This window comes from Colossoma macropomum, unplaced genomic scaffold (genome assembly GCF_904425465.1).
Source record: "Colossoma macropomum unplaced genomic scaffold, Colossoma_macropomum, whole genome shotgun sequence".
In the NCBI taxonomy this organism is placed as follows: Eukaryota; Metazoa; Chordata; class Actinopteri; order Characiformes; family Serrasalmidae; genus Colossoma; species Colossoma macropomum.
The window spans coordinates 2,259,788-2,277,713 of NW_023494808.1; the positions used below are offsets into that span (position 1 = coordinate 2,259,788).

The 17,926-nt window shown below is 40.8% G+C and overlaps 2 protein-coding genes across 2 annotated transcripts in view; both read left to right on the plus strand.

Moving 5' to 3' along the window:
* Positions 1–4,640, plus strand: part of LOC118797699 (calmodulin-regulated spectrin-associated protein 3) — a 38,528-nt gene extending 33,888 nt beyond the window's left edge. The window contains 2 exon segments of the mRNA XM_036556969.1: positions 558–676; positions 2,795–4,640. Coding sequence (XP_036412862.1) covers positions 558–676; positions 2,795–3,097 — 422 coding nt within the window. The 3' untranslated portion in view covers positions 3,098–4,640.
* A 5,076-nt stretch (positions 4,641–9,716) lies between these two features.
* On the plus strand, positions 9,717–16,625 carry wu:fk65c09 (keratin, type I cytoskeletal 19). The gene is made up of 9 exons (XM_036557803.1): positions 9,717–10,376; positions 10,582–10,664; positions 10,989–11,145; positions 12,151–12,312; positions 12,736–12,861; positions 13,140–13,440; positions 15,012–15,095; positions 16,018–16,122; positions 16,448–16,625. Exons 1-8 carry the CDS (start codon positions 9,816–9,818, stop codon positions 16,095–16,097), a joined length of 1,554 nt encoding a protein of 517 aa, XP_036413696.1. The 5' UTR covers positions 9,717–9,815; the 3' UTR covers positions 16,098–16,122; positions 16,448–16,625.
* Positions 16,626–17,926: the final 1,301 nt, after the last annotated feature.

Consider the following 17,926-nt stretch of genomic DNA (forward strand, 5'->3'; position numbering starts at 1 on the left):
GTCTGACGAGTCAATCTTTCAGACTGTGTATAGAAATAATTAACATCATGTTCTCTGGGCCAAGGAAGAAAAAGACCATGTAGACTGTTACCAGCATAAAGTTCAAAATTCAGCATCTGTCATGATATGGAGGTGTATTAACAGGTAACTTACACATCTGTGAAGGCACTATTAATATTGAAAGATACATGCTGCCTTCTAGACATCTTTTTCGGCAACATCCATGCTTATTTCAGTGTGATATGCCAATACAGGTTCTGCACGTGTCACAAAAGAATGGCATTCACTTACTTTCACAGCTTTTTAGATATTGAAGTTTGGAGCTTGTCTGTTAAGTAGGAGCCATTGAATAAGGAAATCACCAAACATAAGGGTCAGAATTGAACAGCCCTTGTCTACAGTTTTTAATTGTACACCAGCAAGGTGGAGCTACAAGGAAGGCCAGCAGCAATACACTATTTATCTGTAGTGTATACCATTTTTCTTAACATTATCAATGTGTTGATAACACATAATGTAATCAATTTGTTGCACCTACACTGTGCATGTGTGTTCAGGGCCCAAACTGTTCAAGGAGCCGAGTTTTAAATCCAACAAATTCATCATCCACAACGCCCTCTCACGCTGCTGCCTCGCAGGAAAGGTCAACGAGAGTCAGAAGAACAAGATTATTGAGGTACAGCAACCCCTGCACATACATACAGCCACAGGCTCTGATTCCTCCTCACCTCACATCCACCCACACACTCACATCCACCTTATCTGATCTGATCTACTGAGAAGCGAGATGATGATGACTCAGACTCAGAGAAACCATCCTAAAGGGAATTTTATTGATGTTATTTTTGAGGACAGTAGTGGAAAGTGAGCTCCAGCTAATAGTCAGTTAGTAGCAGTGCTCTAGAGATCAGGCTGTTGGGCAAAATAGAGGAAATACACCCCCCCCCCAAAAAAAAAACAATGTCTATTTACTGTAAAAACTTAACAGTATCTGTACATTTATCATGTACAGGATGATGTTTAAACCTGCACACAGTTTGAGGAAATAAATTGGAACAGCGAACAGTTCTGTTTTTACCATACAAAATAGAAAATCTCTCATCTTGACTCTCTGTCGGAGAAGGGAGTTTAAAAATTATCATCTAAATTTTGCAGAATTTATCATTTATTTGCAAATCATTTCTAGTCTTGGTCCTGGAGATCTTCCACCCTGGATAGTTCAGATCCAACACACCTAGCTGTAATATTCAGATGCTTCTGAAGGTCTTCATTACCTAAATCAGGTGTTCGATCAGGGTTGGAGATAAACTGCATTGTGCTAGATCTTTGGGACCAGGACTAACAGTGTGTGTCCACTGCGAGGTCATTATCTGAAATTTCATTCCATTTCAAGTGGAAGAGCACAGGAGGGTTTGAGGGACCACAAAGAGTGAGAACTTGCTCAGAACATGGCAACAAAAGTTGGTTTCAACTTTAAATAAATTACGAACAGCAGCCACGTAGCACTGACCAACTGGGAGCAATTTCTAGGGTGACAACTTGGAGTTAATTTTGTGCCAAAAGTTTGAAATAAAATTATAAAATCTACATGTAAAATGATAAGTATCAAAAAGTCCAAAATGTATTGAAAATACATGTAATGAGAATTGAGTTTAACTTACTGCTACTGATTTGGAGTGACAGGTATGCAGACACATAGCCACGGCCACTCCATGAGCTCTGATCCGTGGAACACAAAGTATTGAGTATAGTATTGCTGAGAGGATTGTGCAGGCATCTCCAACATTATAAGCAATATTCTGGATGGTTTCTTATCAGGAAGACGCCAAATCAGTTGACCAATCGAGACTGCAGGTGAACTCCCTCCTGTAAGATCTGACCCCAGTGAAAATGTGCCAAAAGAAAGTTTCAGAAGCCAAAGAATCTTTCCAGAAGCAAAAAAATTAGCAGCAAAGTGAAACAAAGACTGGCAAAAGAGCAATACATTTATTTTAAAAATGAGTGAAAATGAGTAGTAATCTTTTTGAAAAAATTTCATGTAACTCATTATTTTTATTTACAACATATTTTGGAGATTCTGATATGTAACATTTTGCTTGCTGATTTTATTTCATTTGAAACTTCTGGCACAAAATGATCTCTGTAGACAGGTTTAACAGGCGCAATCAGAGTTAAGGCCATCACACACCGAGAAAAGAAACCCAAGCTCTTTCTCTCAGTTTTAGCTGCTTTTGGAGATTCTGAGCCTTTTGATGTTTGAGAAAAAGTTCTAATTGCATGAACTCATCAATTGATCATCTTGGTTGTCACCATGCCAACACTAGAGATGACCGTGATTGGTCAGAGAGTTCATGTCCCTGGCAAAAGTTTGCAGAAAACAAACACAGATAAACATTGTCACGTTTTCACCACCTGAAAATATGTCTTTGATGTGCGAGATGTCGTCACTTGTACACCAGCCTGAATTCATTTATTGTCATCAGAATAAAACACAATGTCGAAGGACCTTTATAAGAATACAACCAATAAGACACAAAGGTTGGCTATGTAAGGCTAGGTAAATCAGGGTTAACTCAAACCAAGTGAGACAACAGACAAAACTCAAAACAGGGGCAAATGAGAGCTCTGGAGAGGAATTTGAGCACCCCTGGCCTGGACAGGAGGCCTAATTTCACACCTGACCATAACAAACAGCATATTCCATCATGTCATTGTTCACAGTCTCTCTCAAATAAAGCTGTCACATCACAATTTTTTCCCTCTTCTTTCACCCCGCCCCATTCCTGTTTCCTAGGAGATGGAAAAAAGCTCAGCCAACCACTTCCTGATCCTCCTTCGTGACTCCAACTGTCAGTTCCGTGCCATCTACACCCTGGATGGCCAGTCGGACGAGCTGCAGCGGCTGTGTGGTGTCGGCCCGCGTACCATTTCCTGTTCCGCCGTGCAGGCCATTTACAAATACAGCTCGGACAGGAAGCAGTTCAGCGCGCTGCCTTCTCGCACCGTGAGCATGAGCGTGGATGCCTTCACTATCCCCGCCCACTTGTGGCAGTCCAAGAAACAAAGCACACCAAAAAAAGCAGCCACGCCCAAATAGAAGGAACCACACCCCCTAAAACGTTGGCGCTCCAAAAGAAGGAACTTCATCTCAACACAGGAGCCAGTATCTTCACGAAAGGAAGCTAGGTCTCAGCATACTTGATCTTTTTAGGATATCCAAGAAGAATCCGGCTCTTTTCTGGACGCTCCTTGTCTGACCACGTCTACATTATTGGAATGCCCCAGAATGCAGTTTAGAACGGTTGAAAGGTAGTGGGGACCAATTAGCATGATTTCCGGTTTCTTTTAATGCAGCTTTCTTTAGAAATGTTTAGCTAATTTCTTCTACTGCAGCTTTTCCTTCATGTTTTGATGGAATATTCATTTAACAGCATCCCAATCATGAAGCGATCTTCCCAAAACACAGTACAACCATCGTTTCAAAAAACTGTTACCAACTCTCAAAACCCGCCCAAGTAGACCAGCCTCTGTGGGAAGAGTCTACACTAGTTGCATGTAAATAGAAGAAGCAAAGCACCAGAAAAAAGCAAGACACATCAAAAAAGAGTGTGAACACTTACTCAGATATCTTTCCTGAACATTTCCTAAGCATATATTCTCCCCTGAGTTGTACATAAAAACATTGATAGACCTTTCCTAAAACTTGGCACACTAACACAAAAAGTTCTTTCGTTTTTTAGTGAGAACATTACTCACCTTTGGCCTTAAATCCAGCTGTTGATTGGCCGTAGGCTTTTAAGATTTACCTGTGGATTGGTTCCAGGGTTGAAGATCTAAATTCTAATTGGTTAGATGCATTTGCAACAAACTGCTGATTGAACAAAGGATTATAAAATCTATATGAATGATTAGATGGTTTTAGGTTCAGATGAGCTGATGTCGAATCAGATTTCTTGGTTTCTCGTAGTTCTGTTTGAGTGTTTTTCCACTGCAGAACTGTGCTTTTTCAATTAGCTACCAGTTCAATGCCGAAGGTTCCCGTTTTATGGGTTATGGAACCTGTACAAGATTGGTACCCACAGGACCTAATGGTACCCATTGTCCTCTCTATTTGGTAACACTTGCATCTGAAGCAAATGAAAAGTTAGCAAATTATTTACTCTTCTAGGTGAGGATAAAGTCAGTAAGCACTATAACATCACCAATAAGTGCACTAGAACATAAACTAGACCTGTATGTTCACACATCGTAGACACATCGATTGCTATTTTTTGGAATTATTTCTTTATAAACAATTTGTGAAGGTGATATAAGCTAGTCAGGAAGGTGCTGCTAATGTTATTAGCATGTGCAATTAACTTGTCTTCAATCGCAGTTATGGCGATTGTTCCAGCCATCTGACAAATGGAGGAAATGATGTTGAACTAACTAAAAGTTAGTTCTGTTGATTCATGCTTTGGTTAGTGCTTGTTTTTGAGTGTGCAGTGGAAAAATGCTTTTGAGCCCTATTCTAACTGGATTAGTTTTACATGAGGAGGTGGGTAATGTCATTTTGCCAGCGATTCTCGGTGATTTCAGTCCTGTCCGAATACGCCACTTCAGTAACAATTCCGGTGCAATCGCCTAGCAACACCCCAGCAACCACCTAGCAACACCCTAGCAACCACCTGGGATGCCATAGCAACCACTTTGCAACACCCAACAACCACTTAGCAACCAACTAGCAACACCCTACCAACCACCTGGGATGCCATAGCAACACCTACCAACCACCTAGCAACCAACTAGCAACACCCCAGCAACCACCTGGGATAGCATAGTGACCACCTAGCAACACCCCAGCAACCTGCCTAGCAAACCCTAGCAACCACCTGGAATGCCATAGCAACCACCTAGCGACACCTAACAACCACCCAGCAACCAACTAGCAATACCCCAGCAACCACATGGGATACCATAGCAACCACATAGCCACACCCTACCAACCACCTAGCAACACCCTAGCAAACACCTGGGATACCATAGCAACAACCTAGCAACACCCTGCCAACCACCTAGCAACACCCTAGCAAACACCTGGGATACCATAGCAACAACCTAGCAACACCCTACCAACCACCTAGCAACCAACTAGCAACACCCCAGCAAACAGCTGGGATAGCATAGTGACCACCTAGCTACAACCCAGCAACCCACCTAGCAACACCCTAGCAACCACCTGGGATGCAATAGCAACCACCTAGCAACACCCTAGCAACCACCTAGCAACACCCCAGTAACCATCTGGGATACCATAGCAACCACCTATCAACACCTTTGTTCAAATACCATAGTGACTATTCAGCAACACCCTAACAACTGCTAACTGTCCGGCAACACCCTAGCAACCACCTGGGAACTGCTTACGCTGCACAATCACTCTGCATTTTCTTCAGGAAACGCACTTTTCCATTTTACACTGAGATTTCTTATGGCATTAGAATCACTTATGAACATTACAGACGTCCTGTGGTAAACTGGCGGTATCCCGGCTCCTCACGGTAAACTAATCCTATCCGAATAGGCCTTCAGTCAGTGCTCCTGTTCTGAAATGCTTTATGAATCCCGGCTCTGGACGGTGGCCGTTTCATGCTTGTTGAAAATGTCTGTAAACTTCTCGTTTTGTTTGACTGCACTTTTCTAGCCCCTGGAATAGACGCAAGAGTGTAAACTTTTCAATGTACTGGACCTTTTTTTTATCCTCTTGTGAGCACTTTTATACATTCAAACGTCGTAACACGCCAAGTTTAGTATGTAGTATTTTTAAGAACCTGCAAAGTCTACAACAGTTCTAGAATTAGAACGCTGGAACAGAACACTCTTAGAACATCTCCATAGCGACGGATGTACATTTGCAACCATATAATTTATTCTGTTTGTATCGTCATGAGAAACCCGAGCTGTATGTATGTGTGACTGACTGCATATCCTGAACATTTGTTCTCAGACCTGGAGCTACTGCTGCTCCAACACTGATAATATTTCAGACAGACACAAATGAAGAGCCCTGTGTGCACATTTTTACATACACTATGTACCATCAAAGCCCCTTTTTCCATTTCCCGGCTCCAGCTCTCTCTGAAAGCTCCAAAACAGACAGATAAAAGAGAAAGAGATGAAACCTTCACATCTTCCCGTCTACCAAAAGCTGAAATGCTGTGACCCACTTTGAAATGCCTGTTCTGCTCTTGAATAATGGTTTCCTGGTAATGCTGTGTGTGTATGACGTGGACTGCATGAGGTCTGAACCCGAATGCTCCCTGGTACATTTGCCCTTCATATGTCTTGTCACATCTGGAAACATCTCTAAATCTGCATCTGGAGAGGTAATGTTAGCAGAGAATTGTGCTAATTTCTCAAAATTTCTGCATAATTAAATATTTCAGACGTAAACAGAGTCATTCAGAGTGGTTTGGTGTGAAATGATCTGTTCTAGAGAAACTTACCAAATCAGAACTGTTCACAGTGGTGGTGATAGGAACCAGACGTCCACCTCTAAAAGCTCCCTCACAGAAAGTTACTACAGTAAATGGTTATGAATTCACTGACTGATGTCTGAGACACTGTTTTGTGATAGTTTTTATGATCAAGTTTTGGCCTAAATTGTCTTGTTAATCCTTTTACTTTAATCCATTCATGGTGGAGGGATACATGCAGGACGTTGCAAGGCTAAATAATCCCCAAAGAAAACTTTTTCTGGTTTTGGATGGTAAATAAAATGGCTGTATTGGCGTTGTAGTCACGGCACCAACACTGTAAAGAAATCTGAGTCTCTACAGTCAACTGTTTCACACCGAGCCACTCTGAATCACTCTGTTTACATGGCAGTGATGGAATTTTGTAGAATTTTTTAAAGATTGGCAGAATTCCCCTTTAAACTAGGCTAAGGGATACTCATTCATCTTGCAATAGCCCCTCTTTCATGGGTGCTTCTTGTCTAGATCATTGGAAAGATTATTGAAATGCTTCATCACAAAATGATAATGATAATGTAGCTGACAATGGATGAAAAGTGAATGGGGACCAGTTAGCATGATTTAGGCTAACTACGTTAGCATGCAGTCTTTCATTTACACTTGGACACTCAATCTGCATCAGCAGGTTTAGGAATTAGCATATATGCAACTTAGGCCATGTCACAGTTTAATATTGTAGTTATTTTACTAAACCATGTTATAGTTTAGTAAAATTGTAATACGGCGAACTAAATTGATGTTAGCAGTTGGCTTTCGTGCTAGTTTCCATTCTTTGGTGGTCACATTAGCATTTTTTCCACAACTGGAAGCCATCAGGGCATAAAACTGCCACTTAGCATGAGCACAGTTATGCTAACTCCTGGGTTTAATGCCCTGCTAGTGTCCAGACATTGTTAGCCATGTTAGCATTAGCATTAGCATATGACCCAACTGTCAGGTCATGCTAATGTTGCTGAGTTGCTGATAAAGAGAAATATGGTTATGGCTGGAAACCACTTAATCTACCTACACCTGCATTTACTGGACGTAATTCTCTCTCTTTTCCTCTCTGTCTCAGTGCAACAGTGTCTGTTATCCTTCGTATGTATGAGTGTGTGTGTGTGTTTGTATCTCCGCATGACTGATAAAATCAGAGAACATAGGTTACTGAGTTTTTATTCGGTCTGGCTAATGTTAATAAAACGGTCAATAAAACCATTTTCCACAACACAATTCTGGCGTCTCTATCACTGCAACCTAATAATGTTATTTAAAGACTCTGAAATGTAAGGTAATAAATGTAAAGTGAGGCTTAGAAAGAATTTGTTGGAATTATGCTTTTTAATCTCAGCCTCTGGGGATGTTGGCACATTTAAAAAGCTTCGCTCATTTGCTGACAGGTTGAATTTGGAAGGGAAAAAAACCAACACTGACAGATAAGCTGGTTCACACTGGTACAGTCACGCTCTTCTGGTCCCTACTGTGAATTTATTACTTTGGGGATTGAAATGTGACGGTACTACATACTAATGACATGCTGATGAAATTTGCATTAGCTAATAATTTATGAGCTAACTTTAGCTAACTTAGTAAGTAATGCATTACCGCCCTCTAAAGGCGTCATTAACGAACATCAAATAAACAAAAGTCGCTCAGCGCCGCCCTCTAAAGGCGTCATTAACGAACAGCAAATAAACAAACGTTGCTCAGCGCCACCATCTAAAGGCGTCATTAACGAACATCGAATACACAGTTGCTCAGCGCCGCCCTCTAAAGGCGTCATTAACAAACATCAAATAAACAAATGTCACTCAGCGCTGCCCTCTAAAGGCATCATCAACAAACATCAAATAAACAAATGTCGCTCAGCGCCGCCCTCTAAAGGTGTCATTAACAACCATCGAATAAACAAACGTTGCTCAGCGCCGCCCTCTAAAGGCGTCATTAGCAAACATCGAATAAACAAACGTCGCTCAGCGCCGCCCTCTAAAGGAGTCATCAACAACCATCGAATAAACAAACGTTGCTCAGCGCCGCCCTCTAAAGGTGTCATTACCAAACATTAAATAAACAAACGTCGCTCAGCGCCGCCCTCTAAAGGTGTCATTACCAAACATTAAATAAACAACGTTGCTCAGCGCCGCCCTCTAAAGGCGTCATTAACAAACATCGAATAAACAAACGTCGCTCAGCGCCGCCCTCTAAAGGTGTCATTACCAAACATTAAATAAACAAACGTCGCTCAGCGCTGCCCTCTAAAGGCGTCATTAACAAACATCAAATAAACAAACGTCGCTCAGCACCGCCCTCTAAAGGCGTCATTAACAAACATCAAATAAACAAACAGCGCTCAGCGCCGCCCTCTAAAGGCGTCATTAACAAACATCAAATAAACAAACGTCGCTCAGCGCCGCCCTCTAAAGGTGTCATTAACAAACACTTTTTATTCAATAAGACCCACTGAATGCATTTTCTGTTTTCCTTTATTAGTAATAATTTAATCTAATACCTAATAACTCTTGTTCACAGTCGGAGGGGGGGGGGTACGTCCCTCTATCTGCCCACTTAGATTACACCCCTGGGATGACAGAGTTTCAGACATGCTCAGTACTTTTCTAAAAAAAACTTGCTGGGTTTCACTTTGCATGTGTATGAACCGTGACAGCAACTGTGCTGCATAATTCATTTGTACTTTGTATGGCTGTGGAACAGTCGTATTTGCTCTTTGTTTTTTGCCTTTGCTTCCCCACAGATTTTGCATTTGGAGGTTTCCCACACTCAGTGCTGTGGATCAAAGGTCTGTTGGTGAGCCACAGGCATGGCCTTTAACCATGCTACACTCTGTCTCTCCCAAAGATCAGCTCTGGAATCATCCATGTTTGTTTAATGTCTTTAATTCTGGGTCCGTAAATGGGTCCACTTCAGTTCCTCGCTCTCATAGCTACAAAACTTGTTTCACAATATTATGGAATAATTCAAAGTGGTGATGGGATAATAAGACTTAAGATTATTAGCTAATCAATAAGCCTAGTGTTAAAGGGGTTAAATAATACTGAGAGTAAGTAGAATTTTCATTGCTGATACAATGAAAAGAAAAAACTGTGGTAATGTGAAGTGTGGGAACCTCCGGCTCTTGCCCTGTGCCATGCAGGCATCCCTCGAGCAGCTGGCAACTATGCCAAATGGCATCAGCTAATATGCCGCCTGACTATAAAACACACCTGCTCTGTCTTCTCTTTTACACCAACCTCTGAAGCTCCACCTGGCTACGACAGAAGGTGTCTCAGAGTCTCATTTTCTTTTGCTCTTCAGAACAGAGCTATGAGTTCAGTGAGTTCCTTCAGATACTCCAGTATCGGATCGGTTGGGTCTGGGTCACTTTGGGCTGGAGGAGGTGGTGTGAGACCCAGCTATGGCTACTCTTTGGGCCTGGGGTTGGGTGGTGGTGTCCAGAGCCATGTTGGTCTTGGATTAGCGTCAGGTTTAGGTGTAGGTGTAGGTTTAGGTTTAGGTGCTGGTGGTGGCAGGTTTGGGGCAGGCTTAGCAGTTGGTGGTGGAAGGTTTGGGTTAGGCTTGGCTTCTGGTGGTGGTGGAGGAAGGTTTGGTTTTGGATTGTCTTCTGGAGGTGGTGGAGGTGGTGCTGGTTTCTGGGCTGGAGAAAGCTCCTCCATAGATGGCGGCCTTCACCCGTTCACCGCAAATGAAAAAGTGGAGCTACAGACCCTGAATGACCGGCTGGCCATCTACCTGAACAAGGTGAAGAAACTTGAGACTGCCAACCGTGAGCTGGAGGAGAAACTTAGGGGGTTCCAGGCCAACAAGGTGCAGGTCACGTATGACATGCAAGCCTATCAGGATCAACTACAACCTCTTCGAGAACAGGTGGGTGTATATGCTCTTTTTGTCTGTATGTGATAGCAAGAGTGTTAAAAATCTGTAGCTGGAGAAAAGGTATTGCATTTAGATACTGTGGAACAATAAATTTTAAAATTTAAGCAAAAAAATGTTTTTGAACTAGTTTTTAAGATAGAGTTTCATGAACTTTCTCATGATCGTTGTTCCTTGAATGATTTTTCTTTCTCCATAGTTTACAGATATTTTGAGGGAGTCCACACGCCTCGCGTTAACCATCGATAACATCAAACTGGCTGCTGATAATTTCAGAACCAAGTAAGTCTATGTTTTAAATTTTGGACAAATTTTACATTTTTGGATTGTACTGTAAAGTGCTGAGCTTTTGTGGCAACACTTGGACATTTTCCAAGCCCTTCGTGGTGCAGTCAAGGGTCCATAACTGATTTATTAGGAAACTTAATTAACATTTTTTTATTGCCAAAGTTTTTGTTCTGTCTGATACTGTGAGGACTTTTGGTGTTTCAGGACATTTTGGAGACAACATGACTTTACGTCGGAGAGTTTAAGAACCAAACCTGTTTCAGTAACAATGAGTCAGCACTATGAGTCATATCACTCTTTCCTAAATGATGTTTGTAGGTATGAGAATGAGCACGCTATGAGGCAGGTGGTGGAGAGCGATGTAGCTGCCCTGAAGGCTCTGAAGAAAGAATATGATCTGGCGATTGCTGGTCTGACACAGGAATATCAGCTCCTTGTGAAAGATCGTGATACCCTAAAAAGGACCCACGAGCAGGTGAGATGACGCAGGAGAGAAGAAGAGTAAAGACAAGGGAAGAGGGAAACCGACAAAGATAAAGAAAAACAGAATCAAGTGGATTTTGCCCACTTTTTGCCCAGCCAGATTATTATAAATAATTAGAAAGAACAAACTTAGTCTCATTTAGTTGGATTTTGTGCAATACATTATGCCAAACATTGAGTAAAAATCATTGTATTCACAGTATTTGATAGTCATTTTATAAAATGTAGCACTCCTGTCTTTTTTTTCTCTGTTTCAACTGGTCTGAAAAAGGAAATATCCTGACATAATGTGTATCATGAAAATTTCTTGAAGTATTGCAATTTTATATTTTTGCCATACCGCCCACCTCTAACTGATATGTACATAGTAAAGATAAAAAACATCAGCAAACTTAAAAGCTCAAACCTAATAATCTACAGAGTACTGCTACAGTGTTTGTGAACCATTTATATCTAATGTTTGATGACTTTATGTGCAGAAGTAGACAGTTTGGATTGAGATCTCTACCAATAAGGACTTCTTTCTTTAAATCAAGTGGCTGACATTTTGTGTTCAGCTTCAGAAATTAGCACCCTGCACCCTGAGTATCAGGTTTTGCTTTTACGGATCCCCCAGGCACATGTCGTGAATATCTGGATCCTCAAATTCAAAGTACATTCAAAGGAACACTAGCTCACTGCCAAAAACACCTAAAAGCTTAACTGACATAATAGTGGATAGTTGAAATAAAGTCAACATTCAGGTAAGACATGGAAAGTGTCAAGGTTACGATCAACCGTATCACAGTGACAATGAAGTTTAAACTGGCTCATTTATTTTGCTGCTAGTAAAGTTCCCACCGCAGCTAGCATGCCTGAGTGTTTTTTCTGCATTTCCATTCAGGCTTTCTTATGCTCAATAAAATGTTGATGGACACTCAAAAACGAACTTGATATTTTAATAAAGCAAGTTACAAAAGCGACTCCTGACTCCTAACTTTTGACCTCTGTGCTGCAGGAAGTGTTGTCTCTGCGTGGGCAGATGACAGGAACGCTAACTGTAAATGTCCAAGTGGAAAACACTGTGGATCTCTCTAACAGACTGGCCGACCTCCGTGCTGAGTATGAAACCGTCGTGGAGAGAAACCGTAAAGAGATTGAGAGCTGGTACACCTCAAAGGTACGTACACAAATAAACACACTTGCTGGTGAAGCAATTCGACATTCACAGTCACACCTGATACACAGAAGCTGTGTGTGGTTGGCATAGTGTAGTGGGTAACACCTCTGCCTTCTACACTGTAGACTGGCGTTCAATCCCCGCCTGGGTAAGCACCCTACACTATACCAATAAGAGTCCTTGGGCAAGACTCCTAACACTACCTTCACCTACCTGTGTAAAATGATCAAATTGTGAGTCGCTCTGGATAAGAGCGTCTGTCAAATGCCATAAATGTAAATGTAAACAAGCATCCAACAGCACACCAATACTTAGTCATTCACAATCACAACTGGTTCACTGACGTGACACATCTTGAAGTCGGATTCATTTACCTGATTAAATCAAACTACACATGCAAATGTACAATGTGTTTGTTTTCAGATGGCTTCAAAAGACAAAGAGATAATAAAAGTTACAGATGTCACGGTGGCAGGGAGCACTGAGATTGCTACGAGCCGAGGTCAGATCCTGAACCTTCAGACTGAGCTGGACGCACTGCTGCTTCAGGTAACACGCCACACCTGACCTGAACCTGTTCCATACTTCACACAAGTCTGTTTGGCTTTGCATTTGGCAGAAAGCCTTCTTTCTGGACCAACTCCAATTCTTCTGAGTCAGCTATTTGACAGTTCTTTTACAACTGCTGTTGCGCAAGAGCATTTTATACCTTGGCCAAGATCCTGCTTAGTCTAAGTGCTTGGATAGCATTTACTTTTGCTGCCTTTACTCGGAGCTCTTATGTTTATGATGTGAGCCTCACTCACTTGTTCCCTGTCTATCTGCAGAAGACCTACCAGGAACAGCGCCTGGTGGACGTTCAGGGGCAAAAGCAGGTACAGCTGCTGGCTCTGAGTCGACTGGCTGGTGGTCTGGAGGCTGAGCTGGCTTCAGTGCGGGACAACGCTCTGCACCAGGCCCGAGAATACCAGCTGCTGCTTAGCACGAAAGTGCAGCTGGAGAAAGAGATCGCTACCTACAAAACCTTGTTGGAGGGTGCTGGAGACCTCAGCAAGATCGCTGGCATCAGGCTTCCATCATCGAGTGCCCCAGCACTTGCTTCGGCTGTTCCAGAAATCTATGCAGCAGGTAAGTCAGGGGGTCTAATCTCGTCTGCAAATGGCCGGTGTGGCTGCAGGTTAAAATTCCAACAGAGCAGAAGATCGCTTGATCAAATGTTTGAAGCCTGAGAGAAACTGATTAAACTAGTGGAATTAGGTTTGCTTCAGCTTGTTTGGAGTGAAAGCCTGTGGTCACACCAATAAGATTGGACACTCCTGGGGTAAGAAATTGTCACTGGCTGTGTTTTGTAGTAATAGAAGTGACCAGGCAAGATGCATTCCACCAGATGTTCAATGTCAAAACCTAACTCCAAGGTTTCTCAGCTATCACAATTGGGCTGCAAAGCACCCTCTGGTGGTCCTCTACCACTAGCACTTTGGCACTTTGTTGTAAAAATAGGTGAAAAAATGGATACTCAAAAGATTCAAATCTCTTTAAACAATAAACATATTAACACAAGTCCTACAACAACAGCGCAAGAAGCAGCTTTGTCTAATTTTGTCTATTTGTCTAATTTTTGCCTCTCCTGATGTTTCACTCATCCACTTACAGGTGGCTGGTTTAAAAACAGGTTTCAGAAACATTCTGCTTAACTTCTGTTAACAAATTTATGTAGCCTCATCTGCTGATATTATACGGCAGTGATGCATATCGCTGTGCTGACAATTATCATCTACAACAGCGTTCAAAATTGTTGATAACAACAATGAATTCAAACAGAAAAAAATGTTGAAATATGAATAAATTATAGGTAAAAAGTGGTCACTGCTGTGCTCTCGTCCCCTGCGATGGACGGGCGACCTGTCCAGGGTGTATCCTACGTTCTGTCCAATGACCGCTGGGATAGAATCCAGCACCCCCCGCGATCCAGAAGGATAAGCGGTTTAGAAAATGTGTCTTTTCTGTACTTTACTATTATTATTATTATTATTATTATTATTATTATTACTACATCTATCATGTAAAACGAACTACAAATGAATTCCAGTCCTTTTTCCCATTATATTCTAAAGAAACTCTTAATATGATCTAATCTTTAAGCATTTTTCATTATTCCCAAGGTTTTCTTATGTCAGTACTTAAAAGATAAAAGGTACATAAAAGATAATTTTAAGCAAAACACACACAATCTAAGCCACTTATCCTCCTGGGTCACAGGAGCCAGTCCCAATGCTCATTGAGCAGAAGGCATGAAACACCCTGGACAGGTCACCCATCCATCGCAGGGCAGACACACACATTTATACCTGGGGGCTATTTAGCAATCGGCCTGACTGCATGTTTTTGGACTGTGGAAGTAAACCTCTGCGGACACTGGGAGACTCCACACAGAAAGGACCCTGGTCACCCGGCCAGGGGAATCGAACCCAGACCCTTCTTGCTGTAACCAGTTTGAAGCAATAAATAAAGTAATAAATCCTCTGTGAGCTTTATTGCTCAATAGTGATACATAGGTGGGCCTTAAAGAGAGCCCAGCTAATTTTAACCACCTTTAAGCACCTTTGTAGAGGATATGATGTTATGATATGATAGTTGGCCACTGGTGAGGTTGTGATGTAGTTGGAGGAGGTGAGAATGTGATGACTTTTGTTTTTCAGCAGGTGCAGTTGTAGCTGCAGAGGCTGGTGGGACTGAGGCTTCAGCAGATGTCCAGCCACCATCAGCAAGCAGCCCTGGAGAGGGTATGATGTCTTTGGTTGATTTGAACCAAATTTTTAAAACATGTACTTGTATTTTTATACATTTGAAATACATTTCAAATAATTTGCAGTTCATGCTGAAGTACATTCCAAGCACTAAAATGTGGTTCTTCCTCATGTTCTTAGAGAGTTTCTCCTTTTGAATCTTGGTTCCTTTCAGTGGTTCTTCTTTGTCCTCTCAGGACATTTTTCCTTTTAAGTCTTGGTTCTTTTCAATGGTTCTATATAACCATATAAACAGATGTGAACTGAATTCAACTAAACTGCACAGAGAGGCTAAAGTGTGTGGGGCAACAAATATTGTGTAGAAATGTGATACAAGACCTTAAAGGAGCAACTTGTAAGATTTTTAGTTTAAAACATTCCAAAATTACCTAAAATTATTAACAGAACATGATGAAATAGCAGTTTTGATGTTATATCAAAGACGTAGAGACACAGTAGAGATATCTACTGAAGTTAGCATGCTAACCAGCTAGCCCTGGCCCGTCCTGACTTGTAATACCATTTTCTACCAGTGAGTCACTGTTGTGTCGAGTCTGCCGTCAGTCCAATATGACAGGATGAAGAAGTAACCACTTCTGGCAAGAAACCACAAAGAAGTGACATAAATAGGAGCAAAATTAGTTAGCATTGGCACTGCTTTCCACCACTAAAGACTGGAGCTCTGGGCAAATAAAGGGATCAAATTTAATGCAGAACTCGCAACATTTCTTCTGGACGGGTAAGTAAACAGGTGAGGAGTGAAGACGGAGGAAGAAGGACGGTGTGGAGTATGAATTCGACAGGTCTTATATCTTACCTACTGCTCCTTTGAGTCACTAATTAATGAGGAAGTGTTAAGTTTGAGTAGATGCGAAAGTGACTTCCTACATTCTTACAAATCAAAGAGTCTCATCAACAGGTGAAGAAGGTATTCCTGCAATAGATGCTGTGAGGTCAAAGCTCTCTGCATCATCACCTTTCGATGCCCTTCTTGAGTAGCTGTTCTAGCGCTCCTTCATTACAGGTACAAACACATAGTGCACACTGTAACTGAGGGTTCTGCCTCAGTGTATTCAAATGTTATTTAAAGGTTTGACAGGTATTGCTGGAGTTTTAGAACTACAGTTACCTTTCGGGGGCTTTTTTTTCTCTACAATAAACACAGCTACTGTTTTATGTTAGCACAAATTGTAAAAACATTAACTTCAGCTAGTACACCCTGGTGCGTAACATAGGAAATAACTGAGGAATGATGGCAAATCTTTGGTACAGCAAATGACAGGCATACAGAACTTAATGGAGTTGTCTGTTTTCTATTTTCATGTCTTTCTGTCTCTTCCATGATGAAGAAGTTTGAAGCTTTCCCATCTACATGTCTACTGAAGAACAGCCTGACTCTTCTCTTCATGGCAGACTGTGAAGTCACTGTTAATCTGTATTTTAAGCCACACTAACCACAACCACATTAATCATTAAACTCTTCTCTCTAACAATAAACTCCAGTCTCTAATAAACAACTGAAACTTACCCGACTGTGTCAAATGATCATCAGTTTGATTATTCACAATTAGATACTGATGAAATTCTTGTAGAATTTTATAGAAAGGTGGACATAAGTAGATTTTAGCCAATGATTTTTTTTGTTTATTTTTTAAACTGATATTGAAAAAATTCAAAAATTGCTTTACATGTGAAAATCCAGGAGTGTGCAGTCACATACAGAATACAGCGTTATCGGTATTATCAGAGAGTCAGTTTGATTAGGTTATTAAACATGCTATTTACACTCGAAAGAATTGCTGTAGCTTTTAGATTCATTTGGCTTAATTTCAAAGTGGGATTCTTCAAGGTTTTTGGTCACGTGACACCATTTAAACATCTGAACGTTTAAATGGTTCTTCTCTATAAAGGAGAACATGCCATATACAGTGTAAGGTTCTTTTAAATACTTTTTGAAATTGTTTCATATTTCTCTAAAACTGGTCCCAGTATTGCTACAAGTAAAAGAACTGATTTGGCACTACATATAATCTGTAAGGGAAAGATACATTAATCAACATTATAACTTCTGCTGAAGGTAACATTACAACATTTAAAAATCTACTTGAGGTAAGGCCTGACAAATACAGACAAAGGTACAAAAAGGAAAAGCATTAATAATCTGCAGTGAACACCTCTGACTGAATGTACGTATTATAATTAAGACATTTTGATCATAAGTATTAAGGCATATTAATGGTGAATTTAATATGTGTCGGTGAATTTATATGTGTCTGTGAATTTATCAAACTTTTTATAGTTTGTTTTATTTTATCCTAATATGCTAAACTCAAAAATAAGTAGGGTTTCACTTAGAAAATCAGCAACACATGGAATCTGACCAGGGGTGTGCAAAATTTTGCATGAGACTTTATACAGTTATGTATCGCTGTTGGAAGAAAACCTTGTATCTATGGTAACTTTACAGGAGAACGAAAAAACATACTGTACTTTTAATGTAAGTCAATGGAACCAGATTTTTTTCCAAGTCATTTTGGGACATTTCTTTTAGTCCATTTGTTCATTTACACACAATATAAAGGGTAACAGGTATTTTCAAGTTATGTAAAAACCTGAAAAATGACAGAAATGGAAATATGAGGTTTTCTCCTGAAAGCAGCGATACATATAATTAAATACATTCAGTTGTGAGGCAAAGAGTTTGTGAACCCTTTTATCTTTTATTATCTTCATCTAAGACATGTAAGCAAATAAGTAAATAAATAAATAATTTTAATTTTAAAAATGTCCATTTTATTCCAAAAAGGTTTAAGTAATCAAGGTCACTG